General features: G+C 37.1%; 2 protein-coding genes and 1 pseudogene across 2 annotated transcripts; 1 reads left to right on the plus strand and 2 right to left on the minus strand.

Annotated features, from left to right (window-relative positions):
- The first annotated feature begins 1,318 nt into the window (after nucleotides 1-1,318).
- On the plus strand, nucleotides 1,319-10,524 carry LOC103330264 (putative apyrase 6). Its single transcript, XM_008232804.3, has 8 exons — nucleotides 1,319-2,407; nucleotides 2,498-2,610; nucleotides 2,731-2,844; nucleotides 3,708-3,762; nucleotides 5,024-5,182; nucleotides 7,483-7,580; nucleotides 9,576-9,772; nucleotides 10,129-10,524. The coding sequence occupies exons 1-8, from the start codon at nucleotides 1,858-1,860 to the stop codon at nucleotides 10,397-10,399; spliced, it is 1,557 nt and encodes a 518-aa protein (XP_008231026.1). The 5' UTR covers nucleotides 1,319-1,857; the 3' UTR covers nucleotides 10,400-10,524.
- A 468-nt stretch (nucleotides 10,525-10,992) lies between these two features.
- LOC148914283 (putative disease resistance RPP8-like protein 2) lies at nucleotides 10,993-18,373 on the minus strand (annotated as a pseudogene).
- Nucleotides 18,374-19,274: 901 nt separating this feature from the next.
- On the minus strand, nucleotides 19,275-22,101 carry LOC103330270 (putative disease resistance protein At1g50180). The gene has a single exon (XM_008232817.3). The coding sequence runs from the start codon at nucleotides 21,986-21,988 to the stop codon at nucleotides 19,298-19,300; it is 2,691 nt and encodes an 896-aa protein (XP_008231039.2). The 5' UTR covers nucleotides 21,989-22,101; the 3' UTR covers nucleotides 19,275-19,297.
- Between the last annotated feature and the right edge of the window lie 244 nt (nucleotides 22,102-22,345).

The following is a 22,345-nucleotide window of genomic DNA, read 5'->3' on the forward strand; positions in this document are numbered from 1 at the left end:
GAGACCCGTATGCAAATGCCATGAAATTTACATAAGTTGATAGTTAATGCCCGAGTGCTGCAACATCCATTGGATAACCTAGGGACATTAATGCTTTCACGGTTCTATTATGTTTAGGAGCAAATAGCAATTATAAAGTTTGTACATATGATTATACATTTAAAATAGAGATTGTTGCTACTTGTGTAATTGCCTCTACAATAAAGAGTAATTTTATGTGCCAATAGGGTTGGTTAGATTTTCAACCTAAATTTAAAAAACCAAAGTTAATACCTCTTTTGATGACTCCCTCGACATGTCCGAAGCATCCATGAGATTTGTTTGCATTAATAAATAACTAAATAACAATGAAACAAATTGTTTGGAGCTGAGGCTTTTGGAAGTAGAGTTTTTCACTTACGTTTGAACAAAGTTGAATATGGTGAGTCAAGTGTACTTATTAAAATTAAATTTGTTTAATAATTAAATATATCATTTTTGGTCATTTTATATAAAGGTAAATGAGTAATTCAATAGTGGTATGTTTACTAATCTCATCGGGCATTGAATTCCACATATGGAGAATTCATGCGTTTACTTCACATTAATGAATTAAAATATAAGTGGGGTCTACACAAAATTAGAAATTCATAGGAATTGAATTCTTGATTTTGGAGGAATTCAATTATTCGATGGGAGATAGTATTCTAATTCATGGAGAACTAACCCATTATATCCTCACACAATTTTAAATTTTCAAATTTGTCATATACTTTAACCCAATAATGAGGACATTTTAGTAATTACTATCACTTCACCTCAATTCTATATAGTTTAGTGAACAACCTCAATAGGAATTCAGAATATGACTTCTCTCAATCAACTCATCCTCAATTCAATTCCTCCTCATCCAATTACGCATTAATAAACATGCCATAAATAATTTGATAATATGGTGTATTGAGTTAATCGTAGCTTTGTTTAACATCACCCTTTCTGATTTGATAAAAAAGGTGGTATTTTCTGATTAAATTTTTAAATTTTTTTTTCTTGGGGTTTATCCTTCCTACTTCATAAAAGAAAAAAAATGAAATTTTAAAGCTTATTTTTTGATGTACCCCTTGAAAGTGTATTTGAGTCTCAATTTACCATCTAAAACTCATTTTGTCTCACTTTACTCCATTTTTCACAAAATATTAATTAAAAATTCAATTTTAAAACTTAAAATCCATAAATAAAATTAATTTTTTTTAAAAAAAGAAGATTAAAAAAAACTGCATCAGTACCCTGCTCTTCCCTTCCCACCATCTGCGCCCCCCCCCCAATCCTTCTCTCTCTCAACCCACGACCCAAACCTTAGCCCTCCTCCCCGACCCACACACTCTCTCTCTCTCTCTCTCCCCCTCATCTTCCTCCCTCTCCAATTCTCTCTCTCTGTTTGTCTCCCTAACTACCCATGTTACCCAAACCTTAGCCCTCCTCCCCGACCCACACTCTGCCCCTCTCTCTCTCCCTCATCTTCCTCCCTCTCCAATTCTCTCTCTCTCTGCCTCCCCAACTATCCATTAATATTTTGTCAAAAATGAGGTAGAGTGAGACAAGTATGTGTGAACAATGGGGTAAAGTGAGACAAAATGAGTCTTAGGGGGCAAAGTTAGAGTCAAATGCACTTTGAGGGGTATGTCAAAAAATAATCCAAATTTTAAACTAAAAAAAGAAAGGTGTTGCAGAAACCCGATACAATTTTTTTGGGGAACAATCTGCAGTTCCGTTGGAATTTGCATGCTCCCCTGCCTGCCCAGTGGCCAGTGCTCAGTGCCTAAATCTCAAATCTCCCAACCAAAACCAAACCAAATGTAGCCAAAGCCACCAACTCCAATGGATTTGTCAACCCTCCAACTCCAAATCCAATCAAAGAGACCACCGCCTCCCAGTGGCAGCTCCTCCTCCCGCAACATCAACCGCCTTCCCTCCAAATGCCTCATCCCCTCCCTCTCTCTCCTCACCCTTCCCTTCCTCTTCTACCTCCTCTCCACCGCCCACAAGCTCCACCACTCCCCCAAATTCGCCCACTCCGAATCCACCCTCTTCGGCGTCGTCGTCTCCGCCCGCCCCTCCGCCGTCCGCCTCCGCATTTTCCACTTTCTCGACGGCACCGCGCCCTCCAGCTCCACCTCCTCCCCACATGGCCTCTCCGCCTTCGCCGCCAACCCCGATCGCGCCGGCGGATCCCTCGTCCCTCTCCTCCGCTTCGCCAAGCTGCAGGTGCCCAAGAAGGAGCGAGGCAACACCAAGCTCCTCTTCTTTGCCGGCGCCGAGCTGGATGCGTTGGGGCCTGAGGTTGCTGAGAAGCTTCTGGAATCGTGTAGGAAGGTGCTGAGGTCGTCGGGGTTTTGGTTCAAGGACGAGTGGGCCCGGGTCATTCCAGGTTAGAATCTTCATGTCCTGTACAGTAGTTAGGGTTTGCTTGAGTGAATTGGTCACATTGTGAATCGGAATTTGCGATTTTGCCGCGCAGGTGAGGAACAAGGTGTTTATGCTTGGGTGAGTGCCAACTATGCTCTTGGAACATTGCAGAGTGAGCCTCAGGAAACTACTGGGATTGTTGAACTTGGTGGGACTTCTTTGCAGGTTTATTTTCATTTACCAACTACTACTGGCTTTATGTTATCATTCTAAACAAACAATTGCATTTCTAGCTGTGTTTTTTGTGTGTTAATAATAATGCTTGAAAATGCAAATCACTTGCAGGTCACTTATGCTGCAAAAGAATCACTAGAAGTGAATTCTTCTCCGTCTCGAATTATCAAATTGTTTGGAGTTACTTACCACCTTTACAGTCAAGGCTTGCCGCTATTTGGCCAGGTGTTTGCATCTGAATTCCGTTTGTAAATGTATTTTTGAATTATAAGACTGTTGATGGAGTTGGTTGGTCATGAAAGATTGTGGAGGAAACTCCAAACATGGACAACTGTGTTGCCTGGATATTGTGATTTTATACACTCTGTATGCTTAATCTATGCCTATGTCTGACCAGTACATGTGCCAATTCAAATGTGTTTGAGCAACTACATATGTGTATATATTGGAATTTGATAGGATAACATAATTATGAATTGGAAACTCTCTGTATGTTATAAATTGGCATGTGTATGACTAACTAGATATTAATTCATTGGTTATGTGGTTCTATTAATTAACAACCTCTGATATCTACGTAATTAGTTCACTCTATCCTGTTTGTAAATTTATAGAGCTTGTGTTCTTAATCTAAATCTGTGTTTAATTAGGAACTAGCACATGTGCTAGTACAAGTTTGTGTGAGTGCAGCACTTGGAATCATGGTATTTCTTATAAAGATTCTCATTCATTAGTCACTTTTATCTATTAATTGACGTACCCTGATCTGCAGCATACATAAATGATATTGCTTGTGGATATAAAATCTTTAGTTTGGACTCAATTTAATCGGATTACTTGTATGTTTTTTTTTTTCACCATAAGTACGTATGGATGGCTAATGGATTCTAACTTTAATTTCTTCTTAATATCAATGATTTTCATAGTTAAAGTACCACTTGTATTTAATTTTTCTAGTGCTTTATGAATTTAGCTTAAACTTTAGGCTACTTGATCACGTTCAAAATGTTTTGATGATACAGTGGAAGATCCTCAACCAAATGTTGTGACAAATTCTTTTTTTCTTTTGTTTTGTGTTTTTTCTCCAGGATGCAGCTTGGGAATCACTGTATGAGCTGCAGAAGTCCAGAGATTTGACACCTTGTAAGATTTGTTGACCTTTCTCTTTTTCAGAACCATGGAATAAAAGTTGATTTCGTGGCTTTGAACTACTATAATTATACATTAAAATATGTATTGCACAACTTTCAGTTGCGTCTGGATTTTGGCTCCATTCACACCATTGATTTGTGCCTTTTTGGTTCCATTCACATCATTGAGGTGCTGATGCAGTTTGCACATTTAGTTTTCTTTTAGAAGTGGACTTGTTGTTCACTTTTGTTGTACTGTTTAATTTTCAATAAAAATTCAAGTTTCTTATTATATAAAAAATAAAAATAAAAGAAGAAAAAGAAAAGGGATGAAGATTAACTTTAGTTTAGTGTTACTAAGGCATTAGTGGCACATTCTAATATTTTCATTATTTTAAAGCTCAATACAATCATTATAAAGTAGTCAGAGGTTTCAAGCACTACAATTTTAACTAGTTTTAATTGCTTGAGCTCATTGAGGGTTCCGGAATGCCTGGGTGAGTCAAAAGGCGGAAACATATATCTCAATTGCATTTTCCTGGATTTTTTTAATTCATATTTCGTGATAGTATATAAAGTTATGGGTCTGAAACTTTGAGATTTTGATAAATGAGAATTGAAAATTAAATATACAACTCACATAAAGAATGACTAAAAAATATAAAGACACTTGAGCACATTAGACTGAACCTTAGCATGATAAAGTGCTCTTGATGCTCGAATATAACCAATGAAGCATGACAATGAATGAACACAGTGGTTACTTGGGAGAAAAAAACAATGGAATTTTAGGTCATAGATTGACCATTATTAGATTAGCAATGCTAAATTTTTTTGTTAAGACTTTACAGAACTATGATTATTATCATAACCATATTCTTAAAGTTTGAGAACTCTCTAATCAGCATGTTGATGTCGTCTCGTATCCATATTCCTCATGGCACTATTCATGCTTAGTAGGTTTGACTACCTTGCATACATTGCTTTGTTGTTCTTGGACCATTGTTGCTCTTCATGGCTATACCTACTTATGCATTGTTGTTTGTTTCAGATAGTTAATAGTTTGGTATTCAAACATGCAATACTATACAAAACTATATTTGGAACTATATCTGGATATGAAACAAATCTTAGCATGCAGCATTTTAGTGGTTTAATCTGTTGCATGTATGGGCGTGTTAACATTAAGCCTCAAGTATAAATTCGTTGCACGTTCAGCCTTTTTATTTTAAAATCTGCTTCTGATTGTGGCAAAAAAATCACTTGTAATGCAGTTTCGAATTCTAAGGAGAGAAGTCTTGGTAACCCTTGTATTCCCAAAGGATATAAGCTGACAGTGAATGCAAGTGATACACAACTTCTGGTGTCCTCAATGGGTGGAAACTTTTCTGCATGCAAATCTGAAGCTTTGGCATTATTAAAGAGAAGGCAAGGTAGCATCATCTTTTGCTCCTTCAGTGTCATGAGTTTCTGATCTTCCTTTTCATTTGAAATTCAATTATCTTGTGCTGGTACCAATTTTTAGTTGACTTCCTGCTTCTGTTGGACAGTTTAGTGGAATTATTTCTTTATATCTTTTCATGTTAGCTGCCCTTATATAACCATAAAATAACATGTCTATAAAAAGTTGTTTTATTGTTTATTAGCAATAAAGTTGCCCTTTCCTGAAAAAAGAACTACTAATTAGCCTATTTCTCAGTGTCACTATTGCATATGTCAGTAGTGGCAACAATAGAACTTTTGGTTATAATGTGTCTCCCTAGAAGGGAGTAAGATGGAAGACCAAATTGCATTTTAAGCGCCATAACAATGGATCTAGGAAAGAGCTCTGTTCTTGGAAGTTTTTATAAGGGGCAAGAAAATCCTCGATGCTATTTTATGGTTTTGTGCTGGGATTATTTTGAATTAAAGCACACACCCGCACATGTGCAAAACATCAGTCTTTGAGGAGTTTCATACTATGAAGTAATAAATGCAGCATAACTGGTGAAACTTACCGATTTAGAACAAGTAACAAGAAATTTAGAAATTAGAAAGGGATTTAGAAAAGAAGTGGAGTTAGGATTCAAGATAATAGAAATAGAGGAATAGAAATACCGAACAAAAAGATTAGGAGAAGAAAACTGGGGATTAGAATCAGAATTATAATAATAGAAGAGCTGATCAGAGAGAAATAGATAGACTGAAGAGAGATCTCGAAGAGAAAAGAGATATTAGGGTTTAGAAGGCAGAGAAACAAGAGAGAACGCAAGAACAGATAATTTCATTCATCCATGAAGTCGTCTCTATTGAATTACCAACCACATATTTATAATAGGGAAGTGATCCCTAAGTTACCCTACTAGAAATAGGAAAGTAATCTTAATCCTACTAGAAAGAGGAAAATAACAAATTAAAATAGGAATCGAAATAAGAACAACCCTAATTCATTATTCTGCATCACCCACACTTGCCTTATCCCAATAAATGAGATGCAGTAAATGTTGTGGACTTCAAACCAACGGATTTGTTTCAAGTTTGTACAAGGTTATCTCACAGGTATTGCCCTTAAGATTGAGGCAGGTGACCATCTTTCACCTTTTTAACGTACATTGGCAGTGGATGGATGAAGTTAGTTAAGTGGTGCCAATGGATGGATGAAGTAAGTTAAGTGGATGGAGCAAGTGAGGTGCAGTCAGTAAAGGGGTTGTCAATTAGTAGAGAGGATGAAAAATAGCATTTTTCCCTTGGATCTCTAAATCTATCCATGAAGCGCTCTTTCCTAAGGTCTTTAAGTCAGGTTCTGTTTCTTAGTCTTTTCCTGTTAGATCACATGTGAAGGGGTGAGAGATTTCCTGAGAAACATTTCACCTATTGTGCATCCATATTTGACCCAACTTTTGAGAACTAAGAGCATCCAATCATGCTCCTTAATTTTTAGTTAAAATTTAGCTAAAAACATTAGAAAGCTATTTTAGGAGCTTCTTAAAAAAATTTCAACTCCAACCATGCTCCCTAGTTTAGGGAATCATAAATGATTTATTTCTTTTTTTTAATTTAGCATAAATGCTCTCTTCATATAAAATAATAATAATAAATAATTGGCATTAAATAAATACTTAAAATAGCATTAAAGTAAAGAAGCATTTAATTATAGGGAGCCACTAGGAGTCCTTTCTCTCTCCTCAGATTTAGGAGCTCCTAGAGGTCTCCCTATTTTAGGAGTTGGATAGGGAGCATGGTTGGAGGTGGGTTTTCTCACTTCCTTCCTAAATTTTATCTAAGGAGGTTGTTTAGAGAGTCCATTGTGGATGTTCTAAGATCTCATTAGATAACTGACCTATCCACCATATAGCTATAATAAAATGTAAAGAGAATTACAAGGTCAACTTGCATGTTGAAAGCCATTTGTGATTGATGCAGAGTTCAGTTGGAAATGACATAGTAAATGATTATGTAACTATATCGTCAATTGACAGCATGACTAATCAAGCTTAAAAAAAATAAATCACACTGCCTGCTTATTGATAAATTTTATAAATAATATCTACCTATACATCCATGGAAATACACTTTGATTTTTGCTATTTTACCAATTTTACTCTCCTATAAATTATCTTGTTTATAGAAGCATTCTTTTTGAGAAGATATCTGTTAGATAAATTGTGAAGTTATAACTCATTGGTTTATGAGATTCTAGGTCACTTGTATGAAAAAAAAGATATTCATTAATAGCTGTTATTTAAAAATGCAGACAAATGCATGCACGCACCTTGCAAAATTGTCTCATCCTTTCCTTTTGAGTTACGAGGCAAACCAGTTTCTACCAAGAACTTCTTATTTACTTCTGAGGTTGGTAAATAAACAGGTTATTTCATTTTCTTTGTTAAAGTTTAGCTGGCATGAGTTTCTGGTTTGTTACAAATTATAATTAGACTATTAATTGTTACTGGTGACAGTAAACTTCTTTGTATTTTATACCATAATTTCATTAAAAAGTATAATGAGATTATTTCCTAATTCCCTTTCTAAAGTAAAATCATTTAGAGGGGCATTAGGATTTTCATTTAGAAATTGAAACTTTCTAAAATGTATTTTAGGGATTGAGGGTATTTTTTAAAAAAGTTTAAAATGGGGGAGAGAGGTAAAACCCATTGTTAAATCGCACTTTTATCCTCTCATGTATGACCAACGCATCTCATTTCTGTCAATTTATTTGACAGAAATGTAATTTTGGACCCAATTGCAAACCTTACTAACCTGTAAGGGTATAATAGTTCAAACTGCAACTACACACACTAAAGTGTTGTCAGCCAACATTGGGCTCATATTCAACCAGACGGGTGAGTGCTTCTTTGGTTTAGGTTCAAGATGGTTTAGGAAGCACTGGCCTGAGTTTGCGTCTGTCTTCAAATTCTCTGTTGCTGCTTTATGTAGGTATGCAAGTAAGCCACATCGAGCCGGGATACGGTTCATTTAAGCTATGCTTGCTAGGTTGAGCTCAACTTGAGCATTGACCTTCAAGTTTAAACCTGGTTCATTACAAATTCAGAACCTATAAAACAGGCTGAGCTTGAGCTCGAGTCTGAAACTTGAAAAAGAAAAATGAATGAATTTTAAAGTACATATTTATAAATTATACTGTTAACTTAACAAGGTTTTTACTTTTTTGTATTATACACTTTTTCGTATTATACATAGGCTTGCAAGGCACCCTCCACTAAGCAAAGCCTACACAAGCTCACTGTTTTAAGAACAAGTCCAATTTACTCAGGTCTAAGTGTGGCCTTTGCAAGCAGCATAGCTCATTGTGTGCAACCCTGGGAAGCCAGGGATTTATCTTGTTAAGTACATGGTATGGCACAAAGGGACTGCACTTGCTCAGGAGTTAGTCAACTTACTCAAAGTAGGTGTAGGAAGAAAAAATAAACCAACAAAACTATTAAAGTTTATGAGCTGTGCTTCAGAATATGATCAGAATAATAGGCACTTGTAAGGTTTACAATGCCCTTGAGACACTGTTCTCTTATGTAAGTTAATCATTTCCATGAGTTCTAAACTTGCTAGCAAAACCGATTTACTTGAACTTGGATTCGAGGCCTTTCTTGCACAATCATATATTCCCTTTTCCTACTGCCAGAAATATCTGGTCCATTGATTCCTGAACTCCACTGGAAAAGCAGCACAGCTTTCTTGATTGTCTAAAGTTGTCAAGAAGCTTTATTCCAACACAAAATCCCAAAAAGTTTGTCTTAATCTCAAGGGAGCTTATCAAGCAATCAAGGCCTCAAACATTCTATGTAAGTTTAGAAATAAAATACAGTAAGAACTATAAAATATTAGGGATTTCCGACAAATTTGGTTTTCTAACATGTGCTTGAGTGCTGTTCTAGGTTCTAGGAAAGTAGTGACGTGATAGCACTGACCTTCTTGAGTATTGCCCAGAAATCAGAAATTTGTATCCACCTAGGTATGAATGTGCGATCATTAGAATATATCAATGGTTCGCTTCAGCCTAAGTGCATTTGCAACTTAGCTTACCCTGATCACTGAATGTCACTATAAATGAATTGACAATTTATAGGAGCGTGTGGCACAAGGGAGTGCCTTTTATAAAGTGCCTGTTTGCAAAAATTTTAAAGGATATATTTAAGTTTGAAGGGTGTTGTAAACTCAATTTCGCTTGAATCTACTTTAAAGGGAGTGTAAGGACATGCTGAAGATAATTACAAATTTTCACGTTTTAGTTCTAGGCTACTTTTTGTTTAACCTGAATACCTTTTGCCTTATTTCTTGTTTGTTTCAGTCATTAATTTGGTACTTTTGCCTGTTTTCAACCATGTACAGCTTTTTGGGCTGGTTCCCACGGCTTCTTTGTTTGAGTTGGAGGCAGCAGGTCAACGTTACTGTGAAGATGATTGGGATAAACAGAAAAATCAACATCACAGCATCGTTGACTCGGATTTATTGAAATATTGTTTCTCATCTGCATATATGGTGGCACTGTTGCATGACAGTCTAGGAATCCCCATGGATGAGAAAAGGTATGTTGTACACTTGCAGGCTTGGTAGTAACTAGTAATCTTCATCTATATTCTTTATGTATCCATTGGATCAGGTGAGTTAATTAAAAAGCTGCCAGAAATCCTATGAGCTATACAGCTGATATTTTTGGTATTGATGCATGCGTAATAACGAAGAATGCATTTCTACAATGTAGAAGGCTTTGTATGCACTCTGCATGTCTTCAAACTTCATTTTACTGCATTTTGTGGAGCTATCCTTATTGCATACCCTTTACAACACTTAATATCGTGATCTAGCTTCCCTTGAACCTATATTTGTTGTAAGATGGAAACCTTTTTGTATACGATCAAGTTAATGTTATTACTCTTTTCAGGGTTGGATTTGCAAACAAGACTGGAAACATTCTCCTTGATTGGACACTTGGTGCTTTCCTCGTTGAAACAATGCTGGAGCCCCTTGAATGGGAACTGGACAATATGGGCCAGATTGTTGGAAATGAGTCAGTCACTTACTTCTCTTTCTTTGCGTTTCTCTTAATTGCTCTATTCGCTGTATTCTTTGTATTGCAATCGCGGAAACCACAATTAAAGACTATATACGATTTAGAGAAGGGACGGTATATCATCACCCGTGTACCTAGGTAATTATACATCTTTATTTTGTTTTATTTCTTTTTTAATTTGTTTTTTAAAAGTTCATTCAATAGGAATCTGAAATCTGTATTTTTTGAAGCAATTGTTGTCAACAATTAATGAGAGCACCTTACCAACTCTGTGTCTACTTCTTAAGAGTATTTCTTCCTTATAATCAACATGGGAAAATAAAATATCCATTTTGTAGCGCGGTATTGTTTCACGCATCCTGAACCAAAATCTGGATTCAACGCATCTTCATTTTCATAATGTGCCAAAGATGTAAAGGAACAGTTTAGGTTGTCACAAAGTTCGCAATTGATTAATGTTTATTTCGATGTCCGATTTGGTTGATTTCTGGCATGAATGGTCTTTGAAGGGGGTCTTAGAGACGGTTCATAAAACCACTATGACTGCGAGCCTAACAAAGTAGCCTGTATGTTATTTATATGGTAGTGTATATAAAATTTTCTCAATAGATTAGAAAGGAGTAATCAAACTTAAAAACAAATATTGTGCCTTATAATTAAAGTTGATTTACTTAATAAAAAACAAACTTACATTAATGTTGGAAAGATTTGATTGAGGGCTTTATGGTGATTCAATCAAATGCGCTGTTCGAAACCTGTGTCCATTGCAACAATCTCTAATTTCTCTAGAGTAGTAGTAAACAAGTTCAATCTTTCTGGAATCTTTTTCTGTTTTAGGCAACTTTCTATCTTTAGATGCTTGAGCTTCATCATTGCATTGTCTTCCACTGTCCATTCCTCCAATTAAAGAAACAAGGTGTAGAACTTGCAGCTGTGGAAACCCTTCTGAAGAGGAAACCAGTTCCCTCCATTTGTATGATTGGTTCCCCGAGACAAAGCATCTTCAGGTATGGCAATCTTTCTAGTTGAACTATCGAATCTTTCTGGAGCTCAGAACCAATCAAACTTAGCTTGACGAGGTTTCGCTGAAATTCACATACGTCAGGTAACTTCTCTATTTTCCCCTTCAAACACAGCTTGTGGAGATGTTGGAAATGAGAGAGGCCCATGGATGTTGGGAATGTTTCATTGTTCATCACCTCCAGCGACAATGATTGCAGGTAGCACATTCTCCTTAGGATTGAAATCACCAAGTTTACCTTTTCTAGTGATAATCTTTCTATTCTCAGTCATCGTAGACTGATCATGTTGGCTAAGCCGCCGTCTTCTATCCATCTTCCAGCCCATGGAGTTTTTAGGGTCTGTAAATGGCTCAAGGTGTCCAATCTAAGCTTGACACAATTTGGTTGGGACTTATCACAAAGGAGCAAATGCTCCAAACGTTTCATCTTCCAAATTACATTGGGGATGGGTGAATAGAAGATCCCAAATCCAGTGTCTCTAGGTTCTTCAAGTTTCCAATCGATGATGGGATGTAGCAATTTTTAAGAATCTGGCTCACTCCAAGATACCTCAACTGAATTAGGATCCCTATAGCACTAGGTGTATGCTTTAGATCTAAGACCTTCAGCAACCTGAAATCCTTTTCAATAAAATAGTAATTTGGATGTTGAAAGTCATTGAAAAAATGAAGGGATCGTAAATGGGGAGCATATGGATTTAGGAAAGGTGAGTGTAGGAAACCATGCTGCGTAGGGTTAGAATGTAAGGCAATTCTTCGAGATTTGGTTGATGGGGAAACTGATGATTCAACTTCACGACCAGTATAAATTCCAAGAAAATTTTCTTCCCTCGATACAGAGAGAGAGAAGTCTCTAAGAACATCATGGATGCTGATGGTCTTAACCCTCCCAAGTGAGGTTAGAGTTCCCACTTGGATCATGCACCTTTTAATCAACTCGTTCAAGCAATTTTCAGCAACAGCTTCTGCTTTATCTTTCCCCTTGTTGTGGTAAGAAAGAATCCTTCTGCTACCCACAAGCGCGTCAATTGTGTTTTTGGTATGGAGAAATCCTCAGGGAAAAGACCCAAATGGAGAAAAAATGATTTTAAGTAGAAAGGCAAGTCTTTATAGCTCAGGGCTAAAATTGCAGAAACACGATCTTGATCAATCAGGTGCCAACTGATGTTTTGATGGACATGTTCCCATTCCTCTCTAGTCTTGATTTTCCTGGATGGTAATCCTCCAAGCACCACCACTGCCAAGGGAGATCGCCGCATTTCGTCACCATCTCTCTTCCTAGATTCTCCGAATCGGAGGGAAAATAATCCATTCCCGGGAGTGATTTCTTGCAAAACAATTCTAGGCTTTCGTCTTCTGCCATTCCACTAGTAGGAAATGCAGCTTCCAAACTATCCCAAACCTCCTTTTCCCATACATCATCAAGAACCACAAGATACTTTCTCCCTCTCAAGAATTCATACCTTTACCATCTCTTCTTCTACTTCCTCCAAATTGCCTATATTTCGAGCATTTACATCTTTGATGATTCTTCGCAGTCTCTTCTTCTGTGCTCTTGAGATACATAAACGAACGCCTTACAATCAAATTGGTCCCTTAGATGAATGTGATTGAACAAATTTTTCGCAAGAGTAGTTTTGCCCAAACCACCCATACCTACAATAGGTACCATCTGGTGCCTCGGCCCCTCTGCTCCTTCCTAGATAGCTGTGTTAGCAATGCCTCAGTGTCTTATACAAGATCAACCAAATCATCTTCTTCAGTATGGGTTAATGGCTGCCTCCACCATCGCAGCCTCTCATTCGTAGAAATGATGCCTTCACCTCTATCTCCCTTCGGTGAAGCGTTGCTGGCAATGCCAAAACTGTCCTTTTGCTTAGAAATGTGGTCGATCCTTGATTCCTTGATTGGATTTTTTCAATTTTCCTCTTGACTTTGTGATGATGGATTGGCATTACAACTTTTTTCTCTAAACTTTGTGATGCTGCTGCTTGTTGCGTCTACCCAAGTGTAAGTAGTCACACGTAGTAATAATCTTGGAAGTCCAAGTATCGTATCCTCAAGGAGCAGGCAGGCAAATGTCTTTAGACAAAGAAATAATTAAACATACCAAAATAAATGTGACAAGCAAAATGGAAAAGTAATTTGATTTGAGTGTTGTAGAGATTGAGTTTAAAAATGAAATATCAATGATGAAAATGCTAAGGCATCAAGGTTCAATTCTTTAAGCAAAATATGTTTCATACTCTTTAATCCAAATTATAACTTGATTAAAATTATCATTGAGAAACTTTGACTGGAAGATAAAGAAATTAAAATCAATTTAATTTTTCAATGTTATCTTCTATTAATGATTGTTCAAAAAATGGATTTGCTTAATATCTAATCTTTTAATTTAAAAGCATGCTAGTCAATTCTTAACAATGAGGAAAATATAATTGAACTCATGAAAGATAGTAAGACTTAACATGAATCAAAATAAAAAGATATGAAAATATTGAACAACCAAAAATAAAAGAAGTTAGCAATTCATGTCTATATTGGATTAAAGAACAATGAACAAACTTACTCAAGGGACATTCCCTTTAGCCTTAGCTAGAGTTCTAGCAACTCATTCAAAAGAAAAACATAACTAAATTTTAAATGAAATGGATACAGAAATTTGTCTTAGTGGTCTCCTTGCCAAATAAGTTAATGGGTGATTTGTAGTAGTCAATTAGGTGAGTGGAAAGCTAATACATTTATGGTGGGTAATGAAGGGTTTAAGTGAGAGATTAATTGGATTAAACATGTGTTGATGGTGGAGAGTCAGTGGAAAATAAATAATGGTGAGGTAGTGGACGTTAAATGACTATATGAATGACATGAAATAGGCTCTTTAGCTTCAACGTTTTTGTCTTATCTTCTCCCTCTTTACTTCTCTTTAAAATCACAATAATCCCACAATCAATTCTTTAATAAAATCCGCCAGCAATTCTCTTCACACCTAGCTTGAACTTGGACAAATATATATTATCATCTTTTGGCTTTCCAACTTCCTACAAAAGATAAATTCACCTAATAAGTTCACCAAATTAAATACATAAAATTCATAAATCCAATTGGTGTGAATGAAATGTAACATCAACTGAAATTATCTTTAATATGCCAAATTTATATCATAAAGTCTCCAAAATAATATTTAAAAGATGGAATTTGAGACTATCATCAAAATTCCCAACCAGCTTATTGCTAGTCCCTGGCAATTCAAGTGACTAAAGGAAACTCAAATTTAAGCAAAAATGAAAAAAAAAAAAAAAAAAACAACTAAGCCACTTTTGCGGAAACGATTGCATTTAACGTATGCAACAAGCCTTTAAACCCTTAAGTTACCCCTAAAGGATGAGTTATAGTCTCGTGAGAGATTTCAGGATGACACCCACAAACATCATGTATGAGGCTAGCACAATTATTCAGAAATATGAAATAAAATAAACTTTGAAAAATTATTTCAACACTTGTCACCAACAAAAAGGACAAAAGCACAAAGTCCGAATTTTCAATTTATAAACAACATTAAAAGAGAGAACACTTATTTAACATTTCAAGTTAATCCCATCACGAAGTCCAAATCATTTATAATTAGCCAGTAAACTTTTCACATGTTTCCTTTGGTGTAAAGTGAACCAACACAATTGAGTGGCATTAGCTAAATTCCAATCACACCAACCCTTTGATCTCAAGAGTTGTCAAACTCCCTTGCAAGAAACAAACCAAGGTATTTTTTTTAATACTATTTATTTTTATTTTTTCAAAATGTGGGTTGTGCAATGCCTAGCTCCATTAACCTTTCTAAGTAACCCATATAGTGAGTATTAGGCCAGTGACTCTCAAACCAAAAAGGCTTTAGGGCACTAGGTGTAGAGCACCCTAAGAGCTTACTAACTTAGGTTAAAAAGGCTACGAAACTAAACTAGCCGCACAAAATTATTCACACCCAGAACGTCACTGTTTGACGTGAACACTAATTGCTGATTAGGCAAGAAGCCTAGTTACTAAGTAGAAGCTTGAATAGATTATTTCAAGAACTTTTTTTTAGACCTAGACTATTTAATGCCAATTGCAAAAATATTTTTCGCAGGTTAAGGGTTAATTGCCATTTATGGTAATTTAATCTGAAAGAATCCAGATTTAATTAGTTTGATTAATAGCTAGCTTCTAGATTTTTTTCCCAAAGGCTCAAAGTTTGATCACCACTATTGATCACTAGATTCAGAAATCAAATCAGCAGAAAATGGGGAGGATTGTTCTCTCCACAAAAAGCCCACTTGATCCCCAACGACAAGACGTCTATAGAAGAAAGAGCAGAGGACGGTAGAAAGGTTAACTCGGAAAACCACTCCCCATAACCATTAAATGCCAGAAAACATGGCCAAGTTTCTTCCCATACTCGTGAGGATTTCTCGTCCGTACAAAGCTGGGTTTATAAGAGATAAACAAGAAATAAGAGAATTGGTTGTTCAAAAGTCAAAACTGATCAATCTTGAAAACTGACTCTTGATGGGGGCTTTTCTTGTTAGACTAACCACCACCCTTTTTGTGCTGGAACAGTGGATCCTCTCAGCAATATGTCCTCCATATAGTAAGGAATAATCACTCATGCAGATCCTCTATAAATTTGAGAGGACATGAACAGGTTTGAGGACAACAAAAATTCAATCAAAAATAGTCATACTGACAAACTCAAACAAGATCATTCGATCCCAAGTCTTTCAGACTCAAATACAACCAAGCTCTTTGTTTTTGCAAAAGTCATTCAGCCTTTGACAAAACAGGCAGAACTCAAACTTCCAACCACAGTTCAGCTCAAAAAAGCAACTCATAAGGGAAACGAGATTTCTTTCATTACAAATTTGGTTTAGACTAGGTGAATAAAGTGGAGTTCGAGTTTTTCATAATATGAAAACCTCAACAAATTTTCGAAGAAACCTTGATGTCTCAGAATCCCCAGAATAGCTCTCAGGTGATCCATAGTTAGTCCAGTCCAGACTAGAGGTGTCAAACGGGCCGTGTCGGGCCGGCCCGTCCTATTTAAACTCATACTTTTAACGTTTTCGTGTCGGGTCGGCCTGACTCATTTAATTTAACGGGCCGTGTCGTCCGGCCCATTTAGTAAAATCATTAATCCCGGCCCGGCCTAAAGCCCATGTCTACATTGAAACGGGCTAGGTCGAGCTCATGCTCGTGCCATACTCGGGCCCAAGAACCAACCCATTTAATTTGAATTTTTTTCACTTGATTTTTTTTTCCACTAGATAATTCAAATTATAAACATTAAAAGTATAATTAGAGGCAAGAAATGATGAATTATTTGAAAACATTAATCAATCAAACATCCAAACAATATGAAAGGGAGGAGGGCAAAAAGTGTCCAACTCCACAAAGTCCACTTCAACTTTTCATCTTTAAACAACTTATTATTTTATATGTGAAGAAATGTCTTGCTTTGATTATAAGAGAATCATATATGTCATATGAACTGATTAGATATAAAGTCTAGTGTTGTTTAATTAAGGGTTAATCGTTTTATTAGTCCCTGAACTTAGACCCGATTTGCATTAGAGTACCTCAATTTCCAAAATGATTCCCGTGGTCTGTCAACTTCAGTTTCGTTAGGACAAATGGTCTTACCGTCAATTTTGTTAACTTTTCGGTTAAAAACAAGGGCAAAATGGTATTTTGTATCAAAATTGATTAAAATATGAATAAAAAATTAGAAAACTAACAAATTAAAATTAAACTCACTCTCCCCTTCTATCCCGATTTCTACTCCCCTAAACTTGATTTATCTTTTTTTTGTTGGTTTTTGATTTGATTTTCTTTTATTTTTATTTTAAAGATATAATTTTTTATTCATTTTTTAAACATAAAAATACCATTTTGCCCCTGCATTTAACAGAAAAAGTTAACAAAATTGCGATAGGACCATTTGTCCTAACAAAAGTGAAATTAAAGGACCACGAGAACCATTTTGAAATTTGAGGTATTCAAATGCAAATCTAGTCTAAGTTCAGGGACTAATGAAACGATTAACCCTTTAATTAATTTGTAGTTGATATGTTTAATTAATTAAGGACCCAATTAATTTCCCTAAAATGAAAGACATCAAATATCTATTTATGATTATAATTTTTTTTTAAAAATATATATAAACAATGACATTAGATGTCAAATTTTTGACTTTTGAGGGAAAAAAAGAAGTTAAGTGAGCCAGGCTTGGGCGTGCTTGAAGCGAGCTTGGGCTCGAGTCATGCTTGAAGCGGGCTCAGGCCATGGGCCAGCCCAATCCATTCGACCTCATTTTTTTTATCTCGGCCCGGCCCATTAATATTCGTGCTCATGCCTTGCCTTGCCTCATTTAAACAGGCTGGGCTCATGTCGTGCTAGGCAGGTCCATCCTATTTGACACCTCTAGCCCAAATGAAGAGATCTCAGTTTTGCCCATTCGTCAAGTTTCTCCATGGCTAAAATATATTAAAAGCTTTGCCAATCTCAACATTGGTATCAATTTCCAGCTGAACCCTACCAGTTGAAGGTGCTGACGTGCAATTCCAGTCTGATAAATCCAGTCCACCCTGAGTCATAAGTAAAAATCCAAGAAAAATCCAAGTCCAATGTTCTGATGTCTTTCCAGACTTGGCAGTTCTTTTTGGTTTAAATTGTGTAATAAACAATTTTCTTTGAATTAAGTTTGGTCCATTTGCAACATTCATTTTTGGCTAGAATGACTAGTTTTTATTGTGGGAAATCATAAAGTCCTCACCCATCTGAGGCAAGAAAAGAATTTACTTGGGAGATATTCCTCACCCAAATTCACAATCACTTGATCAAAGTCAATAGCTTGAGGCGCAAGTTAATAAATTTTTATAAGTTTGTTAAGGTTTTTAGCCCCTAACAGTGGCACACTCACACACCAAAAGAAGTTGACTTGTTGACCACCAATGGCTTTCAAGATAATGGGGAATTTCACCCAACCATCACAGGAACTACATCAAAACAGGTGAACATCAAGTTTGTGAGCTTTTCCACGGCAATTGCAATAGCAAGCTCCGCCATCTTTTATCTCTTTGATTGGACTTTTTTCTTTTCTTTTTTGTTTTTGTTTTCTCAACTTCTACTGCAGCTCCCCCCTCTGATGTTGGTGTCTTGTTAAAGCGTTCCATGCCAGTCCACTTCTCTTTTTTTCTTTTCCATGAACCTTCCAGTCAACTTCCAAATACTTTCCGAAGTGTAATTCATGGGTGGTTTCCTTGCTTCCGCGTGCACCTCCGGCCCCTCCCTCATCAGTCAAAAGGGAGAGAACCTTATTCCATACCCCATGTTCATTTTGCCTTTTTCTTTTCCTTTCTTTTTTGCAGATAGTGGCCCATGCAGGGTCCCTTGATTTAGCTAAAATAATGTATTTTTGGTTCTGTTCCATATACGGAAATCAAAATTCGGAAAGGAATGAATTGTTTAATAATACAGTACTCAGTGGTATTTTTATTTTTGTTTAATTTACCTTTACACAAGCGATATTGGAGAGGGAAAAGAGCCGTGAGGCCAAGCAGTGAATATAGATGGAAACTAGAGTTAAAGAGAAGTTGCAGGGGCTTGGCTTTGTCTACTTAAGTCATCAATGGCAAAAATGATTACTATTGTGGCAAGAAACTAACAAGAATATTATCTTAATTATAATGATTACAATTTTTTGTATTTTTTGTATTGCCAACTCTGCGTCTACTTCTTAAAGCATTTCTTCCTACCTCTATGTCTTATAATCAACACGGGAAAATAAATATTCATTTTGTAGCATGGTATTGTTTCCGGCATCCTGAACCGAAACACCAGAATTGAAAGCATCTTCGTGCCAAGAACGTAACGGAACATTTAGGTTGTCACTAAGTTAGCAATTGACTAATGTTCATATCGATTTCGAATTTGGTTGATTTTTGGCATGAATGGTCTTTGAAAGGGGTTGTTAAGAAAGAAAAATTTACATTAATCTTGGAAACATTTGAAACAATCTAATCTGTTGCTTGAAGCTTTTGTCCATTCGGGCGAACGCCGTCCTTTTAAGGGGTCGTACCTTGTAACAACCTGTAATATCGTAACAGTATTCGACAACAATCTTTCTGGATTCTTCAGTCTGGGGCAATCTTCTATCTTTAGATGCTTGAGCTTCATCATTGCATTTTCTTCCACTGTCCATTCCTCCAACTCCATTAAAGAAACAAGGTGTAGAACTTGCAGTTGTGGAAACCCTTCTGAAGAGGAAACCAGTTCCCTCCATTTGTATGATTGGTTCCCCAAGACAAGCATCTTCAGGTATGGCAACCTTTCTAGTTGAACTATCGAATCTTTCTGGAGCTCAGAACCAATCAAACTTAGCTTGACGAGGTTTGGCGGAAATTCACATACATCAGGTAACTTCTCTATTTTCCCCTTCAAACACAGCTTGTGGAGATGTTGGAAATGAGAGAGGCCCATGGATGTTGGGAATGTTTCGTTGTTCATCACCTCCAGCGACAATGATTGCAGGTAGCACATTCTCCTTAGGATTGAAATCACCAAGTTTACCCTTTCTTGTGATAATCTTTCTATTCCCAGTCGTCGTAGGCTGATCATGTTGGCTAAGCCGCCGTCTTCTATCCATCTTCCAGCCCTTATAGTTTTTAGGGTCTGTAAATGGCTCAAGGTGTCCAATCTAAGGTTGACACGATTTGGTTTGGACACATCACGAAGAAGCATATGTCTCAAACGTTTCATCTTCCAAATGACATTGGGGATGGGTGAATAAGAAGATCCCAAATTCAGTGTCTCTAGGTTCTTCAAGTTTCCAATCGATGGTGGGATGTAGTAAGTTTTAAGAATCTGGCTCAATCCAAGATACCTCAACTGAATTAGGATCCCTATAGTACTAGGTAGTCGCATGAATCCAATTGTATCCTTTAGATCTAAGACCTTCAACAATTTGAAATCCTTGTTTTTAATAAAATAGACTTCTGGATATAGAAAGCGGTTGAAAAAATGAAGCGATCGTAAATGGGGAGCACATGGATTTAGGAAAGGTGAGGGTAGGACAGTATGCTCCGTAGGGTTAGAATGTAAGGCAATTCTTCGAGATTTGGATGATGGAGAAACTGATGATTCAACTTCACGACCAGTACAAATTCCTAGAAAATTTTCATCCCTCGATACGGAGAGAGAGAAGTCTCTAAGAAGATCATGGATGCTGATGGTCTTAACCCTCCCAAGTGAGGTTAGAGTTCTCACTTGGATCATGCACCTATTAATCAACTCGTTCAAGCAATTTTCAGCTACACCTTCTGTTGTATCTTCCCCTTGTTGGGGTAAGAATCCTTCTGCAACCCACAAGCGCATCAATTGCGTTTTTGGTATGGAGAAATCCTCAGGGAAAAGACCCAAATGGAGAAAACATGATTTTAAGTAGAAAGGTAAGTCTTTATAGCTCAGGGCTAAAATTGCAGAAACACGATCTTGATCAATCAGGTGCCAACTGATGTTTTGAAGGACATGTTCCCATTCCTCTCTAGTCTTCATTTTCCTGGATAGTAATCCCCCAAGCACCACCAATGCCAAGGGTAGACCACCGCATTTCGTCACCATCTCTCTTCCTAGATTCTCCAAGTCGGAGGGAAAATGATCCATTCCCGAAAGTGCTTTCTTGCGAAACAATTCCAGGCTTTCATCCTCTGTCAGCATTCGCGGCTCATGGGGAGTGCTCCTTGCATCTGCATGTAAGGCAACCTCCCTGTTTCTGGTTGTCAGCATCACCTTACTTCCTGCCATTCCACTAGTAGGAAATGCAGCTTCCAAACTATCCCAAACCTCCTTTTCCCATACATCATCAAGAACCACAAGATACTTCCTCCCTCTCAAGAATTCGTACAGCTGCTTTACCATCTCCTCTTCGTCTACTTCCTCCGAATCACCTATATATGGAACGTTTACATCTTTGATGATTCTTCGCAGAGTCTCTCTCCTTCTGTACTCTTGAGACACATAAACGAACGCTTTACAATTAAATTGGTGCCTTAGTTCAATGTGATTGTACAATTTTTTTGCAAGAGTAGTTTTGCCCAGACCCCCCATACCTACAATAGAAACCACTCGACGCCTCGGCTCCATGCTAGATAGTTGTGTTAGCAAGGCCTCAGTGTCTTGTACAAGATCAACCAAATCATCTTCCTCAATATGGGGTAATGGCTGTCTCCACCATCGCAGTCTCTCATTTGTTGAAATGCTCCCTTCACCTCCCTCTCGAGACGAAGCGATCATGCTTGCAATGCCGAAACTGTCCTTTTGCTTAGAAATGTGGTCGATCCTTGTTTGGATTTTTTCAATCCCCCTCTTGACTTTGTGAACATGGATTGGCATTACAACTTTTTTCCATAAACTTTGTGATGCTGCTGCTGCCTCTCTGAGGTAAGTTTCTACTACATCTTCGGCATCGAAGGCCACTTCTCTTATCTGAGACACCCAATTGCGAAATCTTTCGTTTCTGTCTTGCTCTGCTGCATGATCTGCATCCTTGAGAAAGCTTTGCATCCACCTCAATTCGTTTCTGATTTGCTCAACTTTCTCACCAACCCCATCCAACAGAATCGCTTCTTGAATTATCAAGTTTGTGAGCTTTTCCACGGCAGTTGCAACAGCAAGCTCTGCCATCTTTTCTCTCTTTGATTGGTTTTTCTTTTTCCTTTTTTCTCTCAACTCTGCTACTACAACTCCCCTTGTTGGTCTGCTCTGCTCTTGTTAAAGCCTTCTGCAAGTCCACTTTTCTTTTCTTTTTCTCTTTTTATCAATGAACCTTCCAGTCAACTTCCAATTATTTTCCACATTGTAATTCATTGGTGGGTTCCTCGTTTCCGCGTGGGCCTCCATTACTAGCCAGGAAGGTCCCTTCCCTCCCTCATCAGTCCAACGTCTAATTTAGAGTTCAAACGGGCATCTTCCTGTTCATTTGGGGTCGGTTTCTTTTCTTTTCTTTTTTATTGATAGCGGCCCATGCAATTCATTTGTGGG

Source organism: Prunus mume, unplaced genomic scaffold (assembly GCF_029339155.1).
Source record: "Prunus mume cultivar Tortuosa unplaced genomic scaffold, ASM2933915v1 scaffold25, whole genome shotgun sequence".
Lineage (NCBI taxonomy): Eukaryota > Viridiplantae > Streptophyta > Magnoliopsida > Rosales > Rosaceae > Prunus > Prunus mume.